Below are 21,137 nucleotides of genomic sequence, written 5' to 3'. Positions count from 1 at the left end.
ATACTTGGCAATATAATCACTTAACAAGATGGACTCTCATTGAAGATCAGCAAGATCAACCAACAGATCCATATAAGGAGCCATGGACTCATCCATTGAAGACCAGCAAGGTCAATCAACCAGATCCATGCTCGATTTCAGAAAACAACTCCAACTCTGTTCCAATATCTTCCTCGACGCACGCGTGGGTATCCTAGGCAACCCAGAGCCCGAGCACCGTATGGTCAGCACCCTCTAGGATCCTTCGCAGGTAACCTAGCGCTTCACGCATAGGCCGCTTCCTTGGCCCCTCATCCACCGTACCGGAAGCTCACCATTTTAATCGCACCGAGGCTGGTCAAGACCTCGGCCGACCTTGCTACGCGAGACGTCCTTCATTGACTCCCCGTCAGCAGTTGCAACTTTACCATCACGACTTTAATCACAAGACGGTCAAAATGCTCCCCCCAGCATTCTTGACATAAAACAATCATTTACAAACAGCATTTACAAACAGTATTTACAAACAGTTTACAACACAATTTCTATTTTAACTTTCATTTTTCCACATTATCCTTCATCAATCTACATTACTTATTCCATATTCCATTTATATGTATACTCATCCCATCACATCATTTCTATCTCATCACTTCAGATTCCCTCACATCGCATATCGTATATTCACATCCATACATCCACATCTATATGCATACATTCACATCTACATGCATACATCTACATCTCTATGCATACATCCACATCCACATTCACATTCACCTCCATACATCTACATCTACATGCATACATCCACATCTCCATTCACATCTACATCTATACATCTACATCTACATGCATCCATCCACCTCCACATCCACATCTACATCTATACATCTACATCTACATGCATACATCCATATCTCCATTCCCATCTACATCTATACATCTACATCTACATGCATCCATCTACCTCCACATCCACATCTACATCTATACATCTACATCTACATGTATACATCCACATCCACAGCTATACATCTACATCTACATGCATACATCCACATCTCCATTCACACCTACATCTATACATCTACATCTACATGCATCCATCCACCTCCACATCCACATCTACATCTATACATCTACATCTACATGCATACATCCATATCTCCATTCCCATCTACATCTATACATCTACATCTACATGCATCCATCTACCTCCACATCCACATCTACATCTATACATCTACATCTACATGTATACATCCACATCCACAGCTATACATCTACATCTACATGCATACATCCACATCTCCATTCACATCTACATCTATACATCTACATCTACATGCATCCATCCACCTCCACATCCACATCTACATCTATACATCTACATCTACATGCAAACATCCACATCTCCATGCATAATAAAATTCTTTTAATTAATCTAGGATGATAGTTCCTAGAATATGGTAGGAAGTCCTCTTTTTATGCTTTGAATGAATTTATTTTATGCGTGATTTCTATAAAAATTTTGCCATAGCTCCGCTACTATGACTGATAAATCTCAATTTTTTTTCTAAGGGATAAAGCTCATTATTAAAGAAATAATTAGAATGGTCTCTAATTGGATCATCAATCCATAATGGTCTCTAATTGGATCATTAAGAAAACAATTAGAATGGTCTCTAATTGGGTCATCAATCCATAATGGATTGAATCATCAATGGGCATAAACTAAAAGCATAGCAAAAAGCCATTAATTTGGCCTCAAGCATAGCTTAATCTTGGATTAAGGAAAAGCTTTATGAAAAGCTTCATTTGGATTGAGAATGGGTCATGAGTATGACCATTTCTTGAGTGAGAGAGAGTAATTACATAAAAACCATTAGAATTTAAACATAAATGGAAATTAACTTCAATAGCATTTATTAAATTATGTAACTCTTCACTACTTTTCACCAATTAACTTCAATAGCATTTAAAAAAAACCATACCAATTAAACTTCTCAAGCTTGAGAGGGGTTGAGAAGAGAGAATCATTGAGAAATTATAGAAAAGATCAAAATTCAATATACTTACCTTATGATTTGCTTGATTCTTTATTCACGGTAGAGGCCCCCAACCAATCAATTGGTTTAGTATGTTGATGGAGCCACCAATGGAGATTGAAGGAAGAGAGAGGTATCAAAAACTAGTGAATTATTAAAGAATTCACAGTTCTTGGCTTAGGTAGAGTAGAGTAACAAGGCATAAGACACTATATATTTTAGCTTAGGTGGAGTAGAGTAACAAAGCATAAGACACTATCTAATTTGGCTTAGGTGGAGTAGAGTAACAAAGCATAAGACTCTATCTAATTTGGCTTAGGTGGAGTAGAGTAACAAGCATAAGAGACTATATATTTTGGCTTAGGTGGAGTAGAGTAACAAAGCATAAGAGACTATATATTTTGGCTTAGGTGGAGTAGAGTAACAAAGCATAAGAGACTATATATTTTGGCTTAGGTGGAGTAGAGTAACAAAGCATAAGAGACTATATATTTTGGCTTAGGTGGAGTAGAGTAACAAAGCATAAGAGACTATATTTTTTTCAACAAGGGGAGGCTTCTATTTATAGGAAAATTTGAGCTCCTAACCAAACAAACTGATTCTAGAATTTTCCAAGTCAGTTTGGTCACTTTTTGACCATTTTTAGGTCAATTAAGCTAACTTTTTGGAACTAGACTTGAATGAGGAGAGAGGAGAGATGAAATATCTCAATTTTTATGAGTTTAAAACTCATTCAAGCATGTGAAATATGCACCTCCTTTAAAGAATTCCCCTTCCTTACATATGTGTCAAAATTGTATTGCTCATAGTTTTTTACTAATAAACCTTGTACATTTTCAACTCTTCATCTTATGTGAAATATGCACCTCCTTTAAAGAACTCCTCTTCCTTACATATGTGTCATAGTTTTTTTTACTAATAAGCCTTGTACATTTTCAACTCTTCATCTTATGTGAAATATGCACCTCCTTTAAAGAACTCCCCTTCCTTACATATGTGTTTATTTACTAATAAACCTTGTACATTTTCAACTCTTCATCTTATGTGAAATATGCACCTCCTTTAAAGAACTCCTCTTCCTTACATATGAGTTTATTTACTAATAAACCTTGTACATTTTCAACTCTTCATCTTATGTGAGCATTTACTCATTTTTGGGTATCTTCTTTTACAATTTGGATTTATCTCCTCCCTACACATGGATTGATGCTATTGGCCCATAGGAACCTTAATTGGACCATAGTCTAAAGATTTCTGAAAATCTAGACCCTTAGGCTAAGGTTCTTTATACCTATTTCCAATTAATTCCAATTGCACATTGGAAAATTCTTTTTTTAAATTTCTGTTTCAGGGGAACTCATCTGAATTATAAGAGATATTTTTCTATCCAAAAATATTCAAAATCTGAATATTCTCTCTCTAGAATATTTTCTCTCTCTAGGTTAAAACAGCCACAAACAAGATCTCTTATATTTTAGAAAAGGAATTGATTACAGGGAAATATACTAAGGGGGTTGGGGGAGGAATCTTACATTCTACCCCACTTAAAAAACGCGAGATGTCCTCATCTCGCAACTTGGAATAATTTCGCAAGATGCACGAATATGAGACTTAGAGAAAAATTTTAATCACGATTAACCACCAAGAAAAGTCTTAAAGAGAGCAAGATTCAAAATAAGAACAAGATTTAAACTTTATTCATTCACGGGACTTATACAGTAAAGATAGAAGAACTCTTTACACTTCCATAAGTCCGTCCATCATATGGTCACAAAAGCAGTCCTCACAAGCTGCACAAGTATAGGGTAACTCATCTATGGGAATGATTCTGCTGGTTATTGCCGCACCTATCTCAGTGGTATGAGGTGATCTAACAAAAGGACCTCTGAGAGGCAAGCCAAAAACGGGATAAAGGCATATCTTCTCATGAGGAAGAAAACACGCCAGTAAGAAGACCCGCTCAGAAAACCCAAGATGCCTTGATCTCATGACGCAGTAGTATCGGGGACCCAAACCCAAAGCTTCAATAACCATGGCCAAGCGGACATTGTTACGAAAGTGCTGCTGACCCCAGGGTGTCACCCTAGTTATGTTTTGATAGGTCCGCCATTTGGTCTGCGCTACAGAAGTTCCTAGGTGAGGAAAAAGTGAGCGCTCATATTGTTCTATAAAGTCTTTCTTCACAGACTCTCTTGCGTCTTGAAGGTGAGAAATCATCATGGATAAAACTAGTTCTTGTTGCCAAGCCATGAAGGAGATTAAGAAAGAAAGGAGATTGATGGGAGTAAGATTACTGTGAGCGACAAGTAAAAGTTACGACTTATATAAAGGAAGGAGCTAGCGTAACCTAGAAGCCAACGGTAACTTGCCACTGAAGTTTTACCGTCTTTCCATGATTTGGGTTTGGCACATTTTTCTATAGAAGGCATTAAGAATTTTGAGATGAGGAGATAAAAGAAACTTGTAGGCTAAGTCACCTACTTTCATTGAATTCAGATATAAGGATCACAATATCTGGGGGATAACTTCTTATACTCCCAAGAGATAAAGAACTTCTTTTGGGCCGTACTCGAATGAAAACCAAAACCTTGGTATCCAAAACACCGATTCTCACTTCTAAACTCATTGTTCTAAATCCTTAAAATAGGCGTGACTCCTGAGAAGTATTTTAGGAAAAGGGTATTCCTTTTTTAAACAGAAACTTTCTTTTATTTTAGAGAGGGAATAATTATAAGATCAGAAAGGGAGATTCTTACTCTTGTATACCTCGAAGGCTGGGGAAGAATCTTACATTCTACCCCACTTAAAAAGTGCGAGATGTCCTCATCTCGCAAGGTAGAGGACAGCTCTTTTTCTTAAGATCCAAATTTTATTCTGGGGTTCCTTATATTCTGGTCAACCCAACAGAACACTGGGATAATTATCCCTTATATAGAACTCATCATTAAATAACAATTCATTTAACATGATAATGGTCCATTAGACCGAAAAATTTCCTTCGGAACATTCCTCCACGGAAACTTCAGTCAAGCAAGTTCTCAATTTGACATCCCTTAACTTGATCTACCGGTCAAGTATTAATAGCAGCAATCTGACAGCACAACCCACTAATCTCATAGTGATTTGCTGAATTCATTATCATCATTCTAGTTATGAATATCATCACAGGGATTCGTCCCATTCCCCCTCATTGTGGTTTCATTATATTTCAACTAATTTTTAAAAATCAACATTTTTCAATCAGCATTTTCAATCAGCATTTTCAATCAGCATTTTCAATCAGAATCCAAATCAATTCATCAATTCTCAAACAGAATTAAAAATCATATCAATCACATTCGAAATCATCATCTAGATAGCATTAACGCTTATAATTTCAAGTCTTAGATTTACTCGTATATACTGTCAGTAAAGAGCTGCAGTATACTCTCGGTATATACGGGTAGTCACGGCCCTTGGAATTATAAGGTAAATACTATCATGGCCTCAACCAAGTCAGGGATTCTATATAATTGCGGTACTTCCATCTGAAGACCCAATTACCAAATTACGAGTTTCAGTTTGAATATCAAATTGTATGAGTTATATCACACAATTATAACCTTTTTGTGTTTCTTGATAAATTTTTGACATATTTATCTTCTCAGTTGATCTTTATTAACCAAATGCTCTGATACCAACTGTAAGATCCCTGTTCCCACCGAGCAACGGATTCGGGGTACTGGCAGCGGAAGTAGCGCTTCTCGCGCGGGACAGGGGTCCCACACTCAGGGCCTCGCCCACGGATATCCGGATAAGAGACTAATCCGTCGGTTGTTCCAAAACCGAACCCGGAAAAACTTCCTTTACCGGAAAGCACGGGCGATTCCACCAGGATAACTTTTTACTCTAACGTAGTCAAGATCATTTCTGATCGAGATGATCCGATTACATCTATAAGATACTTAGTCAGTTCAAGGAAGAAACTTGCACTTGGATCATTGGGATCAACGCTTTTTTCCCCATTCAAGAGGCACAGCCGTTGATTCCTATCCATAGAACAGTTTCTGTCCGGGATTTATTATTATTTTTTTCTATCGTAAAAACAAAAGTTTGAGTCTCGATTTACGGATCCATCAGTCCAGCCTAACCCCATCCAATCCCATGGGTTAGCCAACCGCCCAACCACTGTAGTGATGGGATCCAATTAAAAATTTGGTTAGGTTTTGTCCCGGGTACCAAGGAAAAGAGTTCCAAGGCCCCCTAGCCGGATGTTCATGCAAAATAAAACTAGTCACACCACTCACACACCCAATATGAAATTGCCTTTTTCAACCAGATTCAACCAGTTTAAAACAATCCTTTAATAAAACCATAGTATCATTGATCACCATCTTCCAATTTATCCAATTGATTCTTAATTCCCATCATTCCTTCATCAGAGTATCTATGGCATCATTGGCAACTAGAACGCTCAGGAGCCGTTTCGATAGTTCCTAGCCCATAATACTTGGCAATATAATCACTTAACAAGATGGACTCTCATTGAAGATCAGCAAGATCAACCAACAGATCCATATAAGGAGCCATGGACTCATCCATTGAAGACCAGCAAGGTCAATCAACCAGATCCATGCTCGATTTCAGAAAACAACTCCAACTCTGTTCCAATATCTTCCTCGACGCACGCGTGGGTATCCTAGGCAACCCAGAGCCCGAGCACCGTATGGTCAGCACCCTCTAGGATCCTTCGCAGGTAACCTAGCGCTTCACGCATAGGCCGCTTCCTTGGCCCCTCATCCACCGTACCGGAAGCTCACCATTTTAATCGCACCGAGGCTGGTCAAGACCTCGGCCGACCTTGCTACGCGAGACGTCCTTCATTGACTCCCCGTCAGCAGTTGCAACTTTACCATCACGACTTTAATCACAAGACGGTCAAAATGCTCCCCCCAGCATTCTTGACATAAAACAATCATTTACAAACAGCATTTACAAACAGTATTTACAAACAGTTTACAACACAATTTCTATTTTAACTTTCATTTTTCCACATTATCCTTCATCAATCTACATTACTTATTCCATATTCCATTTATATGTATACTCATCCCATCACATCATTTCTATCTCATCACTTCAGATTCCCTCACATCGCATATCGTATATTCACATCCATACATCCACATCTATATGCATACATTCACATCTACATGCATACATCTACATCTCTATGCATACATCCACATCCACATTCACATTCACCCCCATACATCTACATCTACATGCATACATCCACATCTCCATTCACATCTACATCTATACATCTACATCTACATGCATCCATCCACCTCCACATCCACATCTACATCTATACATCTACATCTACATGCATACATCCATATCTCCATTCCCATCTACATCTATACATCTACATCTACATGCATCCATCTACCTCCACATCCACATCTACATCTATACATCTACATCTACATGTATACATCCACATCCACAGCTATACATCTACATCTACATGCATACATCCACATCTCCATTCACACCTACATCTATACATCTACATCTACATGCATCCATCCACCTCCACATCCACATCTACATCTATACATCTACATCTACATGCATACATCCATATCTCCATTCCCATCTACATCTATACATCTACATCTACATGCATCCATCTACCTCCACATCCACATCTACATCTATACATCTACATCTACATGTATACATCCACATCCACAGCTATACATCTACATCTACATGCATACATCCACATCTCCATTCACATCTACATCTATACATCTACATCTACATGCATCCATCCACCTCCACATCCACATCTACATCTATACATCTACATCTACATGCAAACATCCACATCTCCATGCATAATAAAATTCTTTTAATTAATCTAGGATGATAGTTCCTAGAATATGGTAGGAAGTCCTCTTTTTATGCTTTGAATGAATTTATTTTATGCGTGATTTCTATAAAAATTTTGCCATAGCTCCGCTACTATGACTGATAAATCTCAATTTTTTTTCTAAGGGATAAAGCTCATTATTAAAGAAATAATTAGAATGGTCTCTAATTGGATCATCAATCCATAATGGTCTCTAATTGGATCATTAAGAAAACAATTAGAATGGTCTCTAATTGGGTCATCAATCCATAATGGATTGAATCATCAATGGGCATAAACTAAAAGCATAGCAAAAAGCCATTAATTTGGCCTCAAGCATAGCTTAATCTTGGATTAAGGAAAAGCTTTATGAAAAGCTTCATTTGGATTGAGAATGGGTCATGAGTATGACCATTTCTTGAGTGAGAGAGAGTAATTACATAAAAACCATTAGAATTTAAACATAAATGGAAATTAACTTCAATAGCATTTATTAAATTATGTAACTCTTCACTACTTTTCACCAATTAACTTCAATAGCATTTAAAAAAAACCATACCAATTAAACTTCTCAAGCTTGAGAGGGGTTGAGAAGAGAGAATCATTGAGAAATTATAGAAAAGATCAAAATTCAATATACTTACCTTATGATTTGCTTGATTCTTTATTCACGGTAGAGGCCCCCAACCAATCAATTGGTTTAGTATGTTGATGGAGCCACCAATGGAGATTGAAGGAAGAGAGAGGTATCAAAAACTAGTGAATTATTAAAGAATTCACAGTTCTTGGCTTAGGTAGAGTAGAGTAACAAGGCATAAGACACTATATATTTTAGCTTAGGTGGAGTAGAGTAACAAAGCATAAGACACTATCTAATTTGGCTTAGGTGGAGTAGAGTAACAAAGCATAAGACTCTATCTAATTTGGCTTAGGTGGAGTAGAGTAACAAGCATAAGAGACTATATATTTTGGCTTAGGTGGAGTAGAGTAACAAAGCATAAGAGACTATATATTTTGGCTTAGGTGGAGTAGAGTAACAAAGCATAAGAGACTATATATTTTGGCTTAGGTGGAGTAGAGTAACAAAGCATAAGAGACTATATATTTTGGCTTAGGTGGAGTAGAGTAACAAAGCATAAGAGACTATATTTTTTTCAACAAGGGGAGGCTTCTATTTATAGGAAAATTTGAGCTCCTAACCAAACAAACTGATTCTAGAATTTTCCAAGTCAGTTTGGTCACTTTTTGACCATTTTTAGGTCAATTAAGCTAACTTTTTGGAACTAGACTTGAATGAGGAGAGAGGAGAGATGAAATATCTCAATTTTTATGAGTTTAAAACTCATTCAAGCATGTGAAATATGCACCTCCTTTAAAGAATTCCCCTTCCTTACATATGTGTCAAAATTGTATTGCTCATAGTTTTTTACTAATAAACCTTGTACATTTTCAACTCTTCATCTTATGTGAAATATGCACCTCCTTTAAAGAACTCCTCTTCCTTACATATGTGTCATAGTTTTTTTTACTAATAAGCCTTGTACATTTTCAACTCTTCATCTTATGTGAAATATGCACCTCCTTTAAAGAACTCCCCTTCCTTACATATGTGTTTATTTACTAATAAACCTTGTACATTTTCAACTCTTCATCTTATGTGAAATATGCACCTCCTTTAAAGAACTCCTCTTCCTTACATATGAGTTTATTTACTAATAAACCTTGTACATTTTCAACTCTTCATCTTATGTGAGCATTTACTCATTTTTAGGTATCTTCTTTTACAATTTGGATTTATCTCCTCCCTACACATGGATTGATGCTATTGGCCCATAGGAACCTTAATTGGACCATAGTCTAAAGATTTCTGAAAATCTAGACCCTTAGGCTAAGGTTCTTTATACCTATTTCCAATTAATTCCAATTGCACATTGGAAAATTCTTTTTTTAAATTTCTGTTTCAGGGGAACTCATCTGAATTATAAGAGATATTTTTCTATCCAAAAATATTCAAAATCTGAATATTCTCTCTCTAGAATATTTTCTCTCTCTAGGTTAAAACAGCCACAAACAAGATCTCTTATATTTTAGAAAAGGAATTGATTACAGGGAAATATACTAAGGGGGTTGGGGGAGGAATCTTACAGCTCGTGTTCCACGCGTCGCATGGCTTCGTCTTCATGTTGTCGGATCTCCAATGCACGCATCTGCAACTCAAGAAAAGAGCTCGGCTACGGTCGTTACCCCGCGAGTGAGTCCCTGTGTCGAGGATCTGGAATTTGGGATATGGAAGGAGAGGGAGGAGGAGATGGAAAACGCGACGCTGGAGAACGGGTACGTTCTTCCAAAGCCAAAATCTGCCAACTTGGTCGTCTGGTCTGCGATTGCTTACATCATCTGCTAGAACATCTCTGCGACACTCAAGCCCGGTGCCCTAGCTGGGCAGCCTGGTGCACTTTGGTCCCAAGGTTCTTGGTCTCTCTCGTCGTCGAAGCTCGCCATAGCAAGAAAACACACTTCCTTTCCAGAGCGCAATCTGACCATCCACTATGTGTGTGGACGATGTCCGGAGGCTTCCATAGGCTGAAAACCAACCGTCCTTCGACTGCAGGAGTCACTCCAAAAGGGGTAGTCCACCGGCGTTTGAAAACCATTTTCAGCTATGGTTGAGCAGCATGACATTGATGTGGAGAAAGTCCTTAGGTTGTTGGAAAGCAACGAGTTGTACGTCAATGAAAAGAAGTCGGAATTTTATTTGTTCCAGGTGCATTACTTGGGATACATAATTAGTGCAGAAGGCATTCGACTTGATCTGGCTAAAGTGGCCGAGATTGTTAATTGGGAAATACCTCAGAAGCCTATGACATCAGATCCTTTGTGGGTATATGCCAGGCATACTCCACCCACATAGACAAGTTTTCTGATCTCTCGGTAGATCTCACCGATCTGCTAAAGGGTGTGAAGACAAGAAGGCAACGGATTCGAATGACTCCACGAGCGTTGGAGGCATTCAAGAACCTCAAGGTGGCTTTATCAGAAGCGCCTTGTTTAGCACTTGCCTCGTGGGACGAGCCATTTCAAGTGATCACCCATGCGAGTAATATTGCAATTGGCGGTGTGTTACAACAGAATGGTCATCCAGTAGCTTACATGTCTTGTAAGTTACTGCCCGCAGAGAAAAATTACTCAATCTATGATCGTGAACTCCTAGTAGTTATATAGGCCTTGAAACATTGGAAACATTTTTTGTATGGCCATGACTTTGAGGTTCGCCTTGACCATCAGGCATTACGTTGAATTCAGACAATGCCAAGTGCACAGTGGAGTGGTCGACAACACCGCTGGAGCCAGATATTCCAGCAATTCAGTGGTATGATTGAGTGTCTTCCAGGAAAGGCCAATCCAGTGGCCGATGCTTTGAGCAGGAAGGGACAAGTGACCTCGATTCAGACCACTAGACTCGATCTTGTTGGTACAGGAGTAGATGACATGAAGCACACGTACGCGGATTCCGAGGAATTCGGTACACAGTGGGAACATGCATTGGATGCCACAGGACCATGTCACTTTCTGATACGTGATGGTTGGCTTTTCTACAAAGGCCGATTGTGTGTCATGAAGACGTTCAGGGCAGCTCTTCTCCATGATGTCCATGACGCCATTACTGGTGGTCATAGGGGCATGAATTCGACTCTGGAGAAATTGGAACGGCAATATTATTGGCCAAAGATGAGGCGAGATGTGTTTACATATGTACAACGCTGTGATATTTGTCAAAACGTGAAAGCTCCTCGTGGAAAGAAAATAGGGTTGTTACAGCCCTTGCCAATTCCTGAGGGTCCTTTCCAAGATATTTCAATGGACTTTGTCACGAATTTGCCTCCCCAGTCCGAGTAAGCGTAATACGCAGTGCTTAACTATTGTTGATAGATTTAGCAAATTTGTTATGCTTATTTCTTGCTCGGCCAATGTGACCGCTGAGGATGTTGTCCAATTGTTCATTCGGCATTGGTACTTCGGCGGGATTCCTAGGACCATAGTGTCAGACCGAGATGCCAAGTTTACCAGTCATTTTTGGAGGGCATTGTTTGATAACTTTGGTACTAAATTGAATTTTTCCAGTGCATTCCACCCACAGACGGATGGCCAGACAGAGATATACAACCAATTGGCCTTTGATGTGCTGAAGTGTTATGTCCACGATCAGCAGTGGGAATCTTATTTGCCTTTAGTTCAAGCTCTTTTGAACGATTCTTTTTCTTCAGCTATTGGCAGGACTCCATATGAGGTAGCATTTGGAAGACCTTTCCAATCATTGTTGACTAGGACCTCGTCTTCAGTACCTGAAGTGAACAGAGTGACAGAGTCTTACCAGGAGATTTTAGAGTCCGTTAAAGACAGGTTGGCTAAAGCGCAAGAGGCCTACACTTGACAGGCCAACAAAGACCGAAGGGATATGAAGTTTTTGGAAGGGGATTGGGGTTATCTTCGGATTATGACGCAAAGGTTGAAACAAGTGGGCAAGCGATGCCCAAAGTTGTCTTTTAGGAGCTTCGGACCTTTTCCCATCAGGAAGAAGATTAATGAGGTGTCTATGCAGTTAAAGTTACCTCCGAGTTGGACTATGCACGATGTGTTTCATGTCAGTTGGTTAAAGCCATATGCAGGTCCAATCCCTTCAGAAGTCAAAGACGAGGCGGAACTAGATATTATTGATGAAGCAGAAGTTATGGTTCCAGAACAGATCCTTTTGCACCGTTTCAAGCATGGCTCAGGCCGAAGACAAAGACAGTTCCTCACGAAGTTTCAAGACCAAGGGACCCACGAAGCGGTATGGCTTGACGAAGACTTTTTGGAAGACTATCCGACGTTATTGACGGATTATTTGGAGGCTATGCAGCTTCCGTCAAGCAGAAGGGGATGTCACGTGCATCCCGCACTTGGATGCCATGTAGACATATCTGTACAGAAGGTGTAGGACCTGGGATGGTAAACTGGTCCCATGTGAGCCCAGTCCGGGACGAGTCAGCTAGGGATCCATCCCAATCGTCCGAGGTTAGGTGTGCATTGTCCTGCACAGGAGTCCAAGGTCAGGTGTGCATTGTCCTGCACATGAAACAGTGCTAGTCCGCGTTGTGAGTCTCCCTCTGGAATGATGTCAGTGATTCTGTGTATCTGGTATGGTACCGGATGCCAGATCATTGTGTAGATAGTTAGGGTTTGCTTTTAGAAATAGGGGCCAGCCCATAGGGCTACCCCAAGTCTTAGTGTGGGCATGGGGATAGTGTGAAACCACTCCCATGAGGGCCAGGAAGGCCTTGGCTGAACCCACCAACCATGGAGAGGCTGTAGGACAGCCCTAGGGGCATGCCAGGGGCAGCCGACAGGACATGAAGCATTTATAGGGTTGTAGGGCAAGTTTGAGGCAGCCCATACAGGCTGCCCAGACCCCAAAACAGCATAGATTCAGTGTCCAGCCCCTTGGATTTCAGGTGCATGTTGCCGAGCCAACAAGGGAAAGAAGCGCAGCCTTTTATGTGAATTTTCCAGCATTAAATGCTGATTTACAGTTGTGGGTAGAAAATAGGACTGGCCGCCTGGATAAGAGATGGCCGACTGCTATTTATTGGGAGTATAAATAGGTGAGCCCACAAGTCATTGTGTTATCTCATATTTCACCAAGAGCCAAGGCAAACAAGGGCCAGAAAAGCCTATTTTCCCTGGCTTTAATGCCACACTTATCATCAACATGTCCAGGCATTTGGCAGTGAGTGTAGAATCTATTCTTTTTGGGAATATTCTGCCAGTAGGAGGTGGGTGTCGAGGCAAGGTTTTTGGGATCAGTGGTGTTGCCTTGATTACCTAGGTTGCTATTCACCTTCCCTTGCTGCCCTTTTTGAGTAGAGGTGGTATTGGACATAAGGGTCTCCTCTTGAGTAGAGGAGGAAGAAGATTTCTTGGGGTGAAACTGGTCATGCAGTCGAACGAAGCACAGGAGTTGGCACTCACACTCATATAGGTTAGGCATAGGTTCTAAACTAATGGTGTGTGTGACAAAAGTAAAGAAACTAGGTGGCAACTTGTTCAGTAATGTAATGACCTGGTCTTCTTGAGACTTGGGGGAGCCAGTGGTGGCGTACTCTGCATTAAGGCGTAGGTACTCAGCAACCTTGACGGTCAGGTCATCCCCCTCTTTGATAGAGAAAATTTGGATTTGATGCTCGAGATCACTGCGACGCATGTGATCACGTGTTGCATCTCTCTCTGCAAGGTGTGCCCATCTGTTAGAGACATAGGGGAACTACTGGAGTTGTGAATGAAACTCCTGCAGAAGACCTTGCACGAGCTCCACTATGGCAGTGGCATTCCTAGCTTCTCAATAACGGATGACTTTAGGAGGTGCTAGTGAGGGGTGGGGTTTTGGTTCAAATCCCTTCACCAAGTTCCAAGAACCTTGGGAAGTGAAAACCTTTTCCATAAGGTTAGCCCAGGTGGTGTAATTAGACCCATTGAAACAAGTCTTATCTGTGAAAGCATTTATGGACATAGAGATCTTGTGGTTGTGCAGTATTCCAAAACACATTACGAACAAGAATAGAAGGTGAACTAGAAGAGAAAACAGTGTTGCCTCCTTGAACATCAATAATCTGGGAGCGTACTCTGCTCCTAGACCCTCCTCTATTCGGGTTCACATTACTCCAGTGATTGAGGGTAGTTGATGGCACCATATGTTGAATTTGTGCTGCAGAAGAAGACACCTAGGAAGTGTTAGGCACATAAGCACTCAAAGGTACATACAGACCCGACGTGGTTTCCGGCTGAGTTGATGATAGTGGGTCTTCCGACGACCATGGTGATACCTGTCCTCCCTGAGAGAGAGAACCATACCGAAGTCCAGGTTGTCGGCTAGACTGCGCAGTAGGGCTCGCCAGATGAGGCTGGATACTGGGGTCCAGTACTGGCACACTAGCTCTAGGCATGTATCCCGCTCTAGAAGCTAAGTCTGATAAGCTCGGAGAGGAAGGTCGAGATGCCAGAGGTGTAGAGGGTCAGTAGGTGTAGATAGGTTGGTCGTCCCCCAATGAAAGTCCTCGAATAGGGCTCTCCAATGAGAAATAAATCTTGTCCTTCGTGTGGTCTAGATCTGAGTAAGGAGAATCAATATCTGGAGACAAAGGCTGGTCCTCTTGAATCATGGGTAGACGATCCATGTTGTGTGCTCTCGAGGTCTTCAATCCCTTTGCTCATGATAGCTCTGATACCATGTGAGGGCAAAAGGATGAAAGGACCAGATGTACGAGAGATCAGAGCAAATCAACACAAACACAGCATGAAATGGATGAATGAGTGTAGTATAATGGTGAATGAAATCCAATAAAAGAGGCCCTCTGATGTGAGGTGACTTTGAGTAGTAGATTGGCGCAAAAGCACAGACAAGGTCGGAGTTGAAGCACGGTCGGTGACAAAGGCTCGCGTTGATGTGAGGCAAAGGCTCTCCGAAGGTGAGGTGATGCAAACAAATGCAAATCTGTAGATGAGGATGGACTGCAGATAAACGCAGATCTGAAGAGCAGAGAGGGCTGCTGTCTTGGGTAGACGGTGTGCTGCCGTCATGAGATAAGGTACTTGTCAGATGAGCAGAGAGTGGGCTGCTGTCCGGATGTCGTGTGAGTAGAGAGGGCTGCTGTCCCAAATCTATAGGTCTGAAGGTCAGACTACTGTAGGTACAGATGTAGGTATAGAAACGCTGCAGGTAGGTAGATGTGTAGCACTGCTCCCGAGAAGAAGCACGGGTGCTGCTGATCCAGAGGAGGAGGCCGTCGGCTGCTGCAGGTACAGGGTGTTGTGCTGCTGCAGATTTAGAGGAGGAGGCCGACGGCACCTGTGTACAGAAAGTGATGGTGATAATCAGCCTGATGATGATGGAGCGCCGGCAGCAGCAGCAGATTTATGACGATTATGTTGTTGTCTGTTGGCTGAATTATGAAGCTTTTGTATATATATGGTGTTGGGCTGCTGGTCGGTCCAGGGAGGACTGTTGGCCAGTCGCAAGACAAAGAAAAACATAATAAATCCCTTTTTGGGCTGGATAAAATACCAGATTTGGGTATATTTTCACACAGTGTCATGGTCATTTCTGACCAGATTTGCATACCAATGCATACGAATACAATATTGCAAACAATATGGTTGTCGGTGTAGATCAACAACTCACACTACCCTCTCAAGTGCCCATGTTTCCTACCATCTGTGCTCTATTGTTCCACTAGCACATGGTAGCAACAATATGCAACAGAGCACATAGGACAAGAGAACACTACACAGGGTATGTGAACATGGAGTCGTCCTCCTCCCTCCTGTTGCTTGCTTTCATAATTAAGCATTAAACCTTACCAATCGCAAATAGAGTCTATGACAGCGGAAGTCTTTGCAATATGGAAGAGTTTGGAGCATTGAAATCTTCGATCTGTCACTCACGACAAAAGTCTTCAAGAGGATGAAGGGAACCTTGGGAAAGCTTCCCCTATGATTCAACTTGAGAAAGGAATGTTGAAATTAGGGTTTTCAACCAAAAGACCAAAAATTACGGTAAAAGAAAGGACTATTTTGCTGAATTTCAGTCATTGGGAGTGTGAAGGAGAGTGAATACCACCTAGAAACACTCTTGGAAGCTTGGAAAACACACTAGCAAGCTTGTAGATGGAGTTGGGAAGGAGAAAGTGCAGAAAATACAGCCAAAAGGCCTCATGAAGGGAGGCGAGAGAGATGGAAGAGTGTTAGCAGTCATCTCCTGTGTGTATATTTACACACCAGGGCCGCTGTTGTGGGTGTGTCCGCCCGGATTAGGTGTTTTCTCATTTTTTCCCACTCTCCATATTTTTTCCTATTTTTTCTGCTGTGGGCTATCCTGTGCATGTCGGCTACCTTTGTATGTTGGCCGACTGCAAGACTGTGTGCTCTGACATTGGCCGACTGCTCCTGTTGCTCCACAACTCTCCCTGAGTGCTGGCCGACTGGAGATGTAGCAAGTCGGGTGTCTTTATGGCTGTTGTCGGCTGCCTTTTGTGCTAGCCGACTGGTTGATGGGGCCATATAAAATGGCCCCATGGCCCCCCACTCATTGTATTCAGATTTCAAGATTTTTCTTGTGTATATATAGCAGAGTTACACGCCTCTCTCTCTCTCCTTCTCTATTGCTGTATTTTTCTGCAGTGCACTTGCTCGTGTTCTCAAATTTTGTCTTCATCTCTGCTGCATATTCTGACATGGTATCAGAGCTCTAGGCTCTTGATAGATCTTGGGAACTGTGTGAGCAAGAGGGGGGCTGTTTTGTTGCTGATTGGTGGACTGGGCATATTGAAGGTAATGATGGAATCTGTTTTGGAGTCTTATGACCTTACTGATTTCATTGTTGTTGGGGTTTCACGGCCGGAGTTAGAGGAAGGGGAGTTACTCTCAATTCGGAAGGAACGCGAGGCACATGCACAGTTGTAGGATCGTGTCAATGCCAGGGTCCGCACACCGCAGGTAATCAATCATATCAAGCATATGACGTTGGTCAGAGGTATATGGCAGCATTTGGCTTCTCTCTATAACAGGGTATCGTCCATGAAGAGGATCTCCTTGGAAGTATAGATGCGAGTGATGAATCCTGCAAAGTCGTCGGTGATGCGGGAGCACATCAACAAGTTGCAGCTCTTCAGCAGGAAGTTCTCCATGTTGGGAAAGAGATATCATCGGAGGATATGACCATCACGTTGCTGTCGCATTTGCCCTCTCAGTACTCAGCATTCTACTCTTCTTTGATTACCAGTGGCAGACTCAGCACCATCACATGGGAGGAGCTTGTGCCCATGGTCTTGGACCAGGAGAAAAGATTCTCGAACCCTCCATAGGACGGAGGTTCGGATGCATTAACTGGTGCCAACGGTCGAAAGGCGGTAACAACAAGGGCAAAGGGAAGGCTTCATCGGAGAAGTCTAATTGCCTGCAAATAGTGCTAATTTCTACAAAATCGAGTCAATTTCTGCAAAATCTCCAAATTTCTAGTGCAATTATGCACCAAATCTGTTGAAATCAATGCCAATGTGTGCCAGTTTTTCAAGTGCAAGCTCAATTGTAAAAAGCCCCAAATTTGAACAGGCAATGTGTGCAGTTTCAGGTCAAACCTTGTTGATCTGGAATTTGAAGTTGATTTGGGTAGTGTAGAGTAGGCACAGTTGTAGGTACAACCATCCGGTACAAGCGTAGGTACGGTCGTACGGCGGTGGGCGACGGCACAGGCGTCGGAGGGCGGCGATGGCGTCGAGGCAGGTACGGGCGTAGACGGTTACTGTCACAGCTGGCACTGGGCGCCCAGATCTGAGACGCAGTAGACGGGCGGCGCCAGATTTGGAGTAGCGCAGGCGGCGCGAAGCAAATCTAAGGCGGCCGGGTGCGACGGTGCACAGGGGCGCCCCCTCCCCCCCCTTCCAAATGCTCAAAAAAATAGAAATCTGGCTCAATGAAGATCCCAAATGCCCACAATACTTCGCAACTTTCGCGTCCACTCGATATTCCATATGGAGTTGCTGAGAGACCTAAAAAATCTGGCAAGCTAGACTGGTAGTGTACACTTGATTGGTAGGATGAGAGGATCTTGCTACATCGCTTGGAGATCCCTGGTATAGGTAGGCTAGACAGTCAGATCCTCAAGTTATGTACGAGGGAGAAGATTTGGACAGGGTCATTTTGATCTAGAGATTAGTCCCTAAACCTATCACCCTAGATGCACTGCTCGTATTTGTGCAAGGATGGTCCCTTAGTCATAAACGCTACACTGGGAGACCTTTTACCCATGGAGGCTCTTTTTTGGAGACAATTGGGAGATCCAATTGGGAGAGACACATCTCTGTGTTCTGGTTCCTCAAGCACTGTAGACTCCTCCCCCCCCCAACCTTCCCTCACATTCAAGCTTGAAGCTCCATAGTTTGTGAGTGTTAAAAAAAAACCGTATTTTATTGTACGGTATCCGAAAATTTCATATCGTACCAAAAATTCCTGTACAGTATCGTATTTTCGTACCGTGACAACTATGGCTGCCTGGTGACTCTGGAGGGAGAGCCCCCACCGAAGAGGTAGCGTGGTCATCTCTAACGGCTCTGTGTAACGATGGATCAACCTCCACTTTGGGTTTGTTTGGCGTGGCGAGGGAGGCAGTGGTGGGGGCTGAGGCGGATAAAGTGGAGCAATTTGGGGGGGGGGGGGGGGGCACAGGGGCAGCAGCACGAAGGAGGGAGAAAGCAGGAGGGGCAGGCCGAAGAGAAAGGCGAAGAGGGAGGTGGAGGTGGAGGAGAGGCGAAGGCAAGGGGCCACAGGGGCAGCAGTACGATGGGGGGGTGGGGTGGGCGCAGGCAGCAGGTGTGCAACGGGGGTAAGCTCCAGCCTGAGCTCAATTGATTGATGAGACTGTCTTGATATTCGCATATTTTACCACACTAAGGGTTGAGGGAGATCTTCCCAAGCCTGTCTGTTCTCGGGTTGCAGGGCTTGAACAAGAGCCGAGAGATGAGCTCGGATGGACTTGAAAGCCGCACCAAGACCCTTGGCCTCGTGTATAGTCTAATATTACTCCCATTTAGGTGGTATGGTTGGTTGGGTCTATTTGGACACGAACAAAGCTGGCTAAAATCGATCAACCTGAGCTACGACGCCCACTCCAGGCTATTTATAGACAGATAGCACAGCTTCTCAATCGTCTTGTGGGTTCTCGAGTGTTCAGGAGGAGCAAGTAGATGGCTACCTTGCTCATCTTAGATTGTTCTTGCTCATGCTTCACAAAGACTGTCAGGAGCAAGCTAGCAGGTTCTTGGATTGTGTTTTTTGCCCATCTTCTTGTGGGGAGGCCCAATTGGTTGCTTTCCACAAAACAAGAGCTTGGCACAAAAGACTGCATGAGCTATACCTTATTTCCAGACTTTTTGGAAGTTTAGAATGAAAAATCTCAAATTTTTTTATTTTGTAAGAACATTAGAAGGCAAGGGCAGAGTCTAGGGGAATGCTTTTTTTAATGTCTCAGATTGTGAAGGCTCTGTCATTCAGGCCAGGGCGTGATGCTTTGTACATGATATTAACCCTTGATAACACTTGTCTACAATATATACATATGGTCCTTGAAGTTCTGATGCTTTGAACGAATGGTGCAGCTCACAGGAATGAAGATGTGGCATCCACTTTAAGAACACTCGCTAAAGAGCTGTTGAAGTCAAAAGACCAACAACAGGACCGGAAGCGGAAGAAGGCTGTTGCAAAAACAGAGTAACGTTGTGTACTGCTCACACCTCAATTGGAAGTAAGTTGTTTACTAACATTCTTTCAGTCTTGCACTAGTAGCGTTGAATGGAGGATGAGGCCAGTCTTGCAAGTGCTTTTCTTCGAGGAACTTGCATTGTATGATGACCTGCACCCAAGCAATTCGATGGTTTGTAATTTTTTTTTCTAGCTATACTGGCACACTCAGTGCAAATTTTGGATCAGGTGACATTCTCTTGTTGGTTTCTTTTGTTCGAGTTTGAGTCCTCCATGCATTTCATTACAAAGATGTACCAAGTTCGAAGGACATTCTATCACCAAAGTTTTAAGGCTGCTCAAAACTTTGGTGTGTTTTGGAAAAAATCGGGAAGGAGGCAGGGGTGGGTGCGGGAGAGGGAGCCCAACTGCTGAGAATTTCACATGTGACCAAATGTAGTTGGTTCAAGTCTTGCAGTTGGAGATGCCACATCCTCTTCAAATATTTAATCGGATCTGGATGGATATCCCTCTTCTATAGCTGCACACTTACTTCGGATGCTAGATGGTGGGTGGATTGAACCCAACGCTTTTGAATATAGAACATGCTAAAGCTCCTCTTCGATCACTCTCTGTTTTGTTCCTTCCTAGTCACAGTAGTAGTCTGCACCAGAAAGGTGGCAGCATGGCAAAGGAGAGCCCATGGAATGTCATTTATCATGTAACACGTGCATCTCCACTTCTATCCGCCACATGTATAGATTAGCTTCATCCACTTCACCTTATCTCCCGTGTATGCATAGGATGCCATGGCCATATATCCATGGGCTCATGATGCCACCATTTGCTATATAAGGAGGTTCATTTCTTTGTATTGATCACTAAATCCTTCCTTAGTGAAGCTCCTATGCTAGTATTTCTCATCTCTAGCCATGTTT

General features: G+C 42.2%; 1 protein-coding gene across 5 annotated transcripts in view; it reads left to right on the top strand.

Moving 5' to 3' along the window:
- Positions 1-21,137, top strand: part of LOC147636985 (Histone superfamily protein) — a 40,483-nt gene that overhangs the window by 17,913 nt on the left and 1,433 nt on the right. For 3 of the 5 annotated variants that reach the window (XR_015266306.1, XM_086800584.1, XM_086800585.1), the window contains exon 4: positions 20,118-20,263. Coding sequence is in view for 4 of the 5 variants with exons in the window: in XM_086800584.1 (XP_086656710.1) it covers positions 20,118-20,233 (116 nt within the window). In the remaining variant the exon portion in view is untranslated. Of the gene's footprint in view, positions 1-20,117; positions 20,825-21,137 lie in introns of those variants that run through there. The other 2 variants (XM_086800583.1, XM_086800586.1) reach the window with 2 other exon arrangements.

The sequence above is a fragment of the Cibotium barometz genome, chromosome 7, assembly GCF_041138505.1.
Source record: "Cibotium barometz isolate CiBa-2024 chromosome 7, ASM4113850v1, whole genome shotgun sequence".
NCBI lineage: Eukaryota > Viridiplantae > Streptophyta > Polypodiopsida > Cyatheales > Cibotiaceae > Cibotium > Cibotium barometz.
Note: the sequence above shows the minus strand (reverse complement) of the source record. Positions and strands in the feature narration are given on the sequence as shown.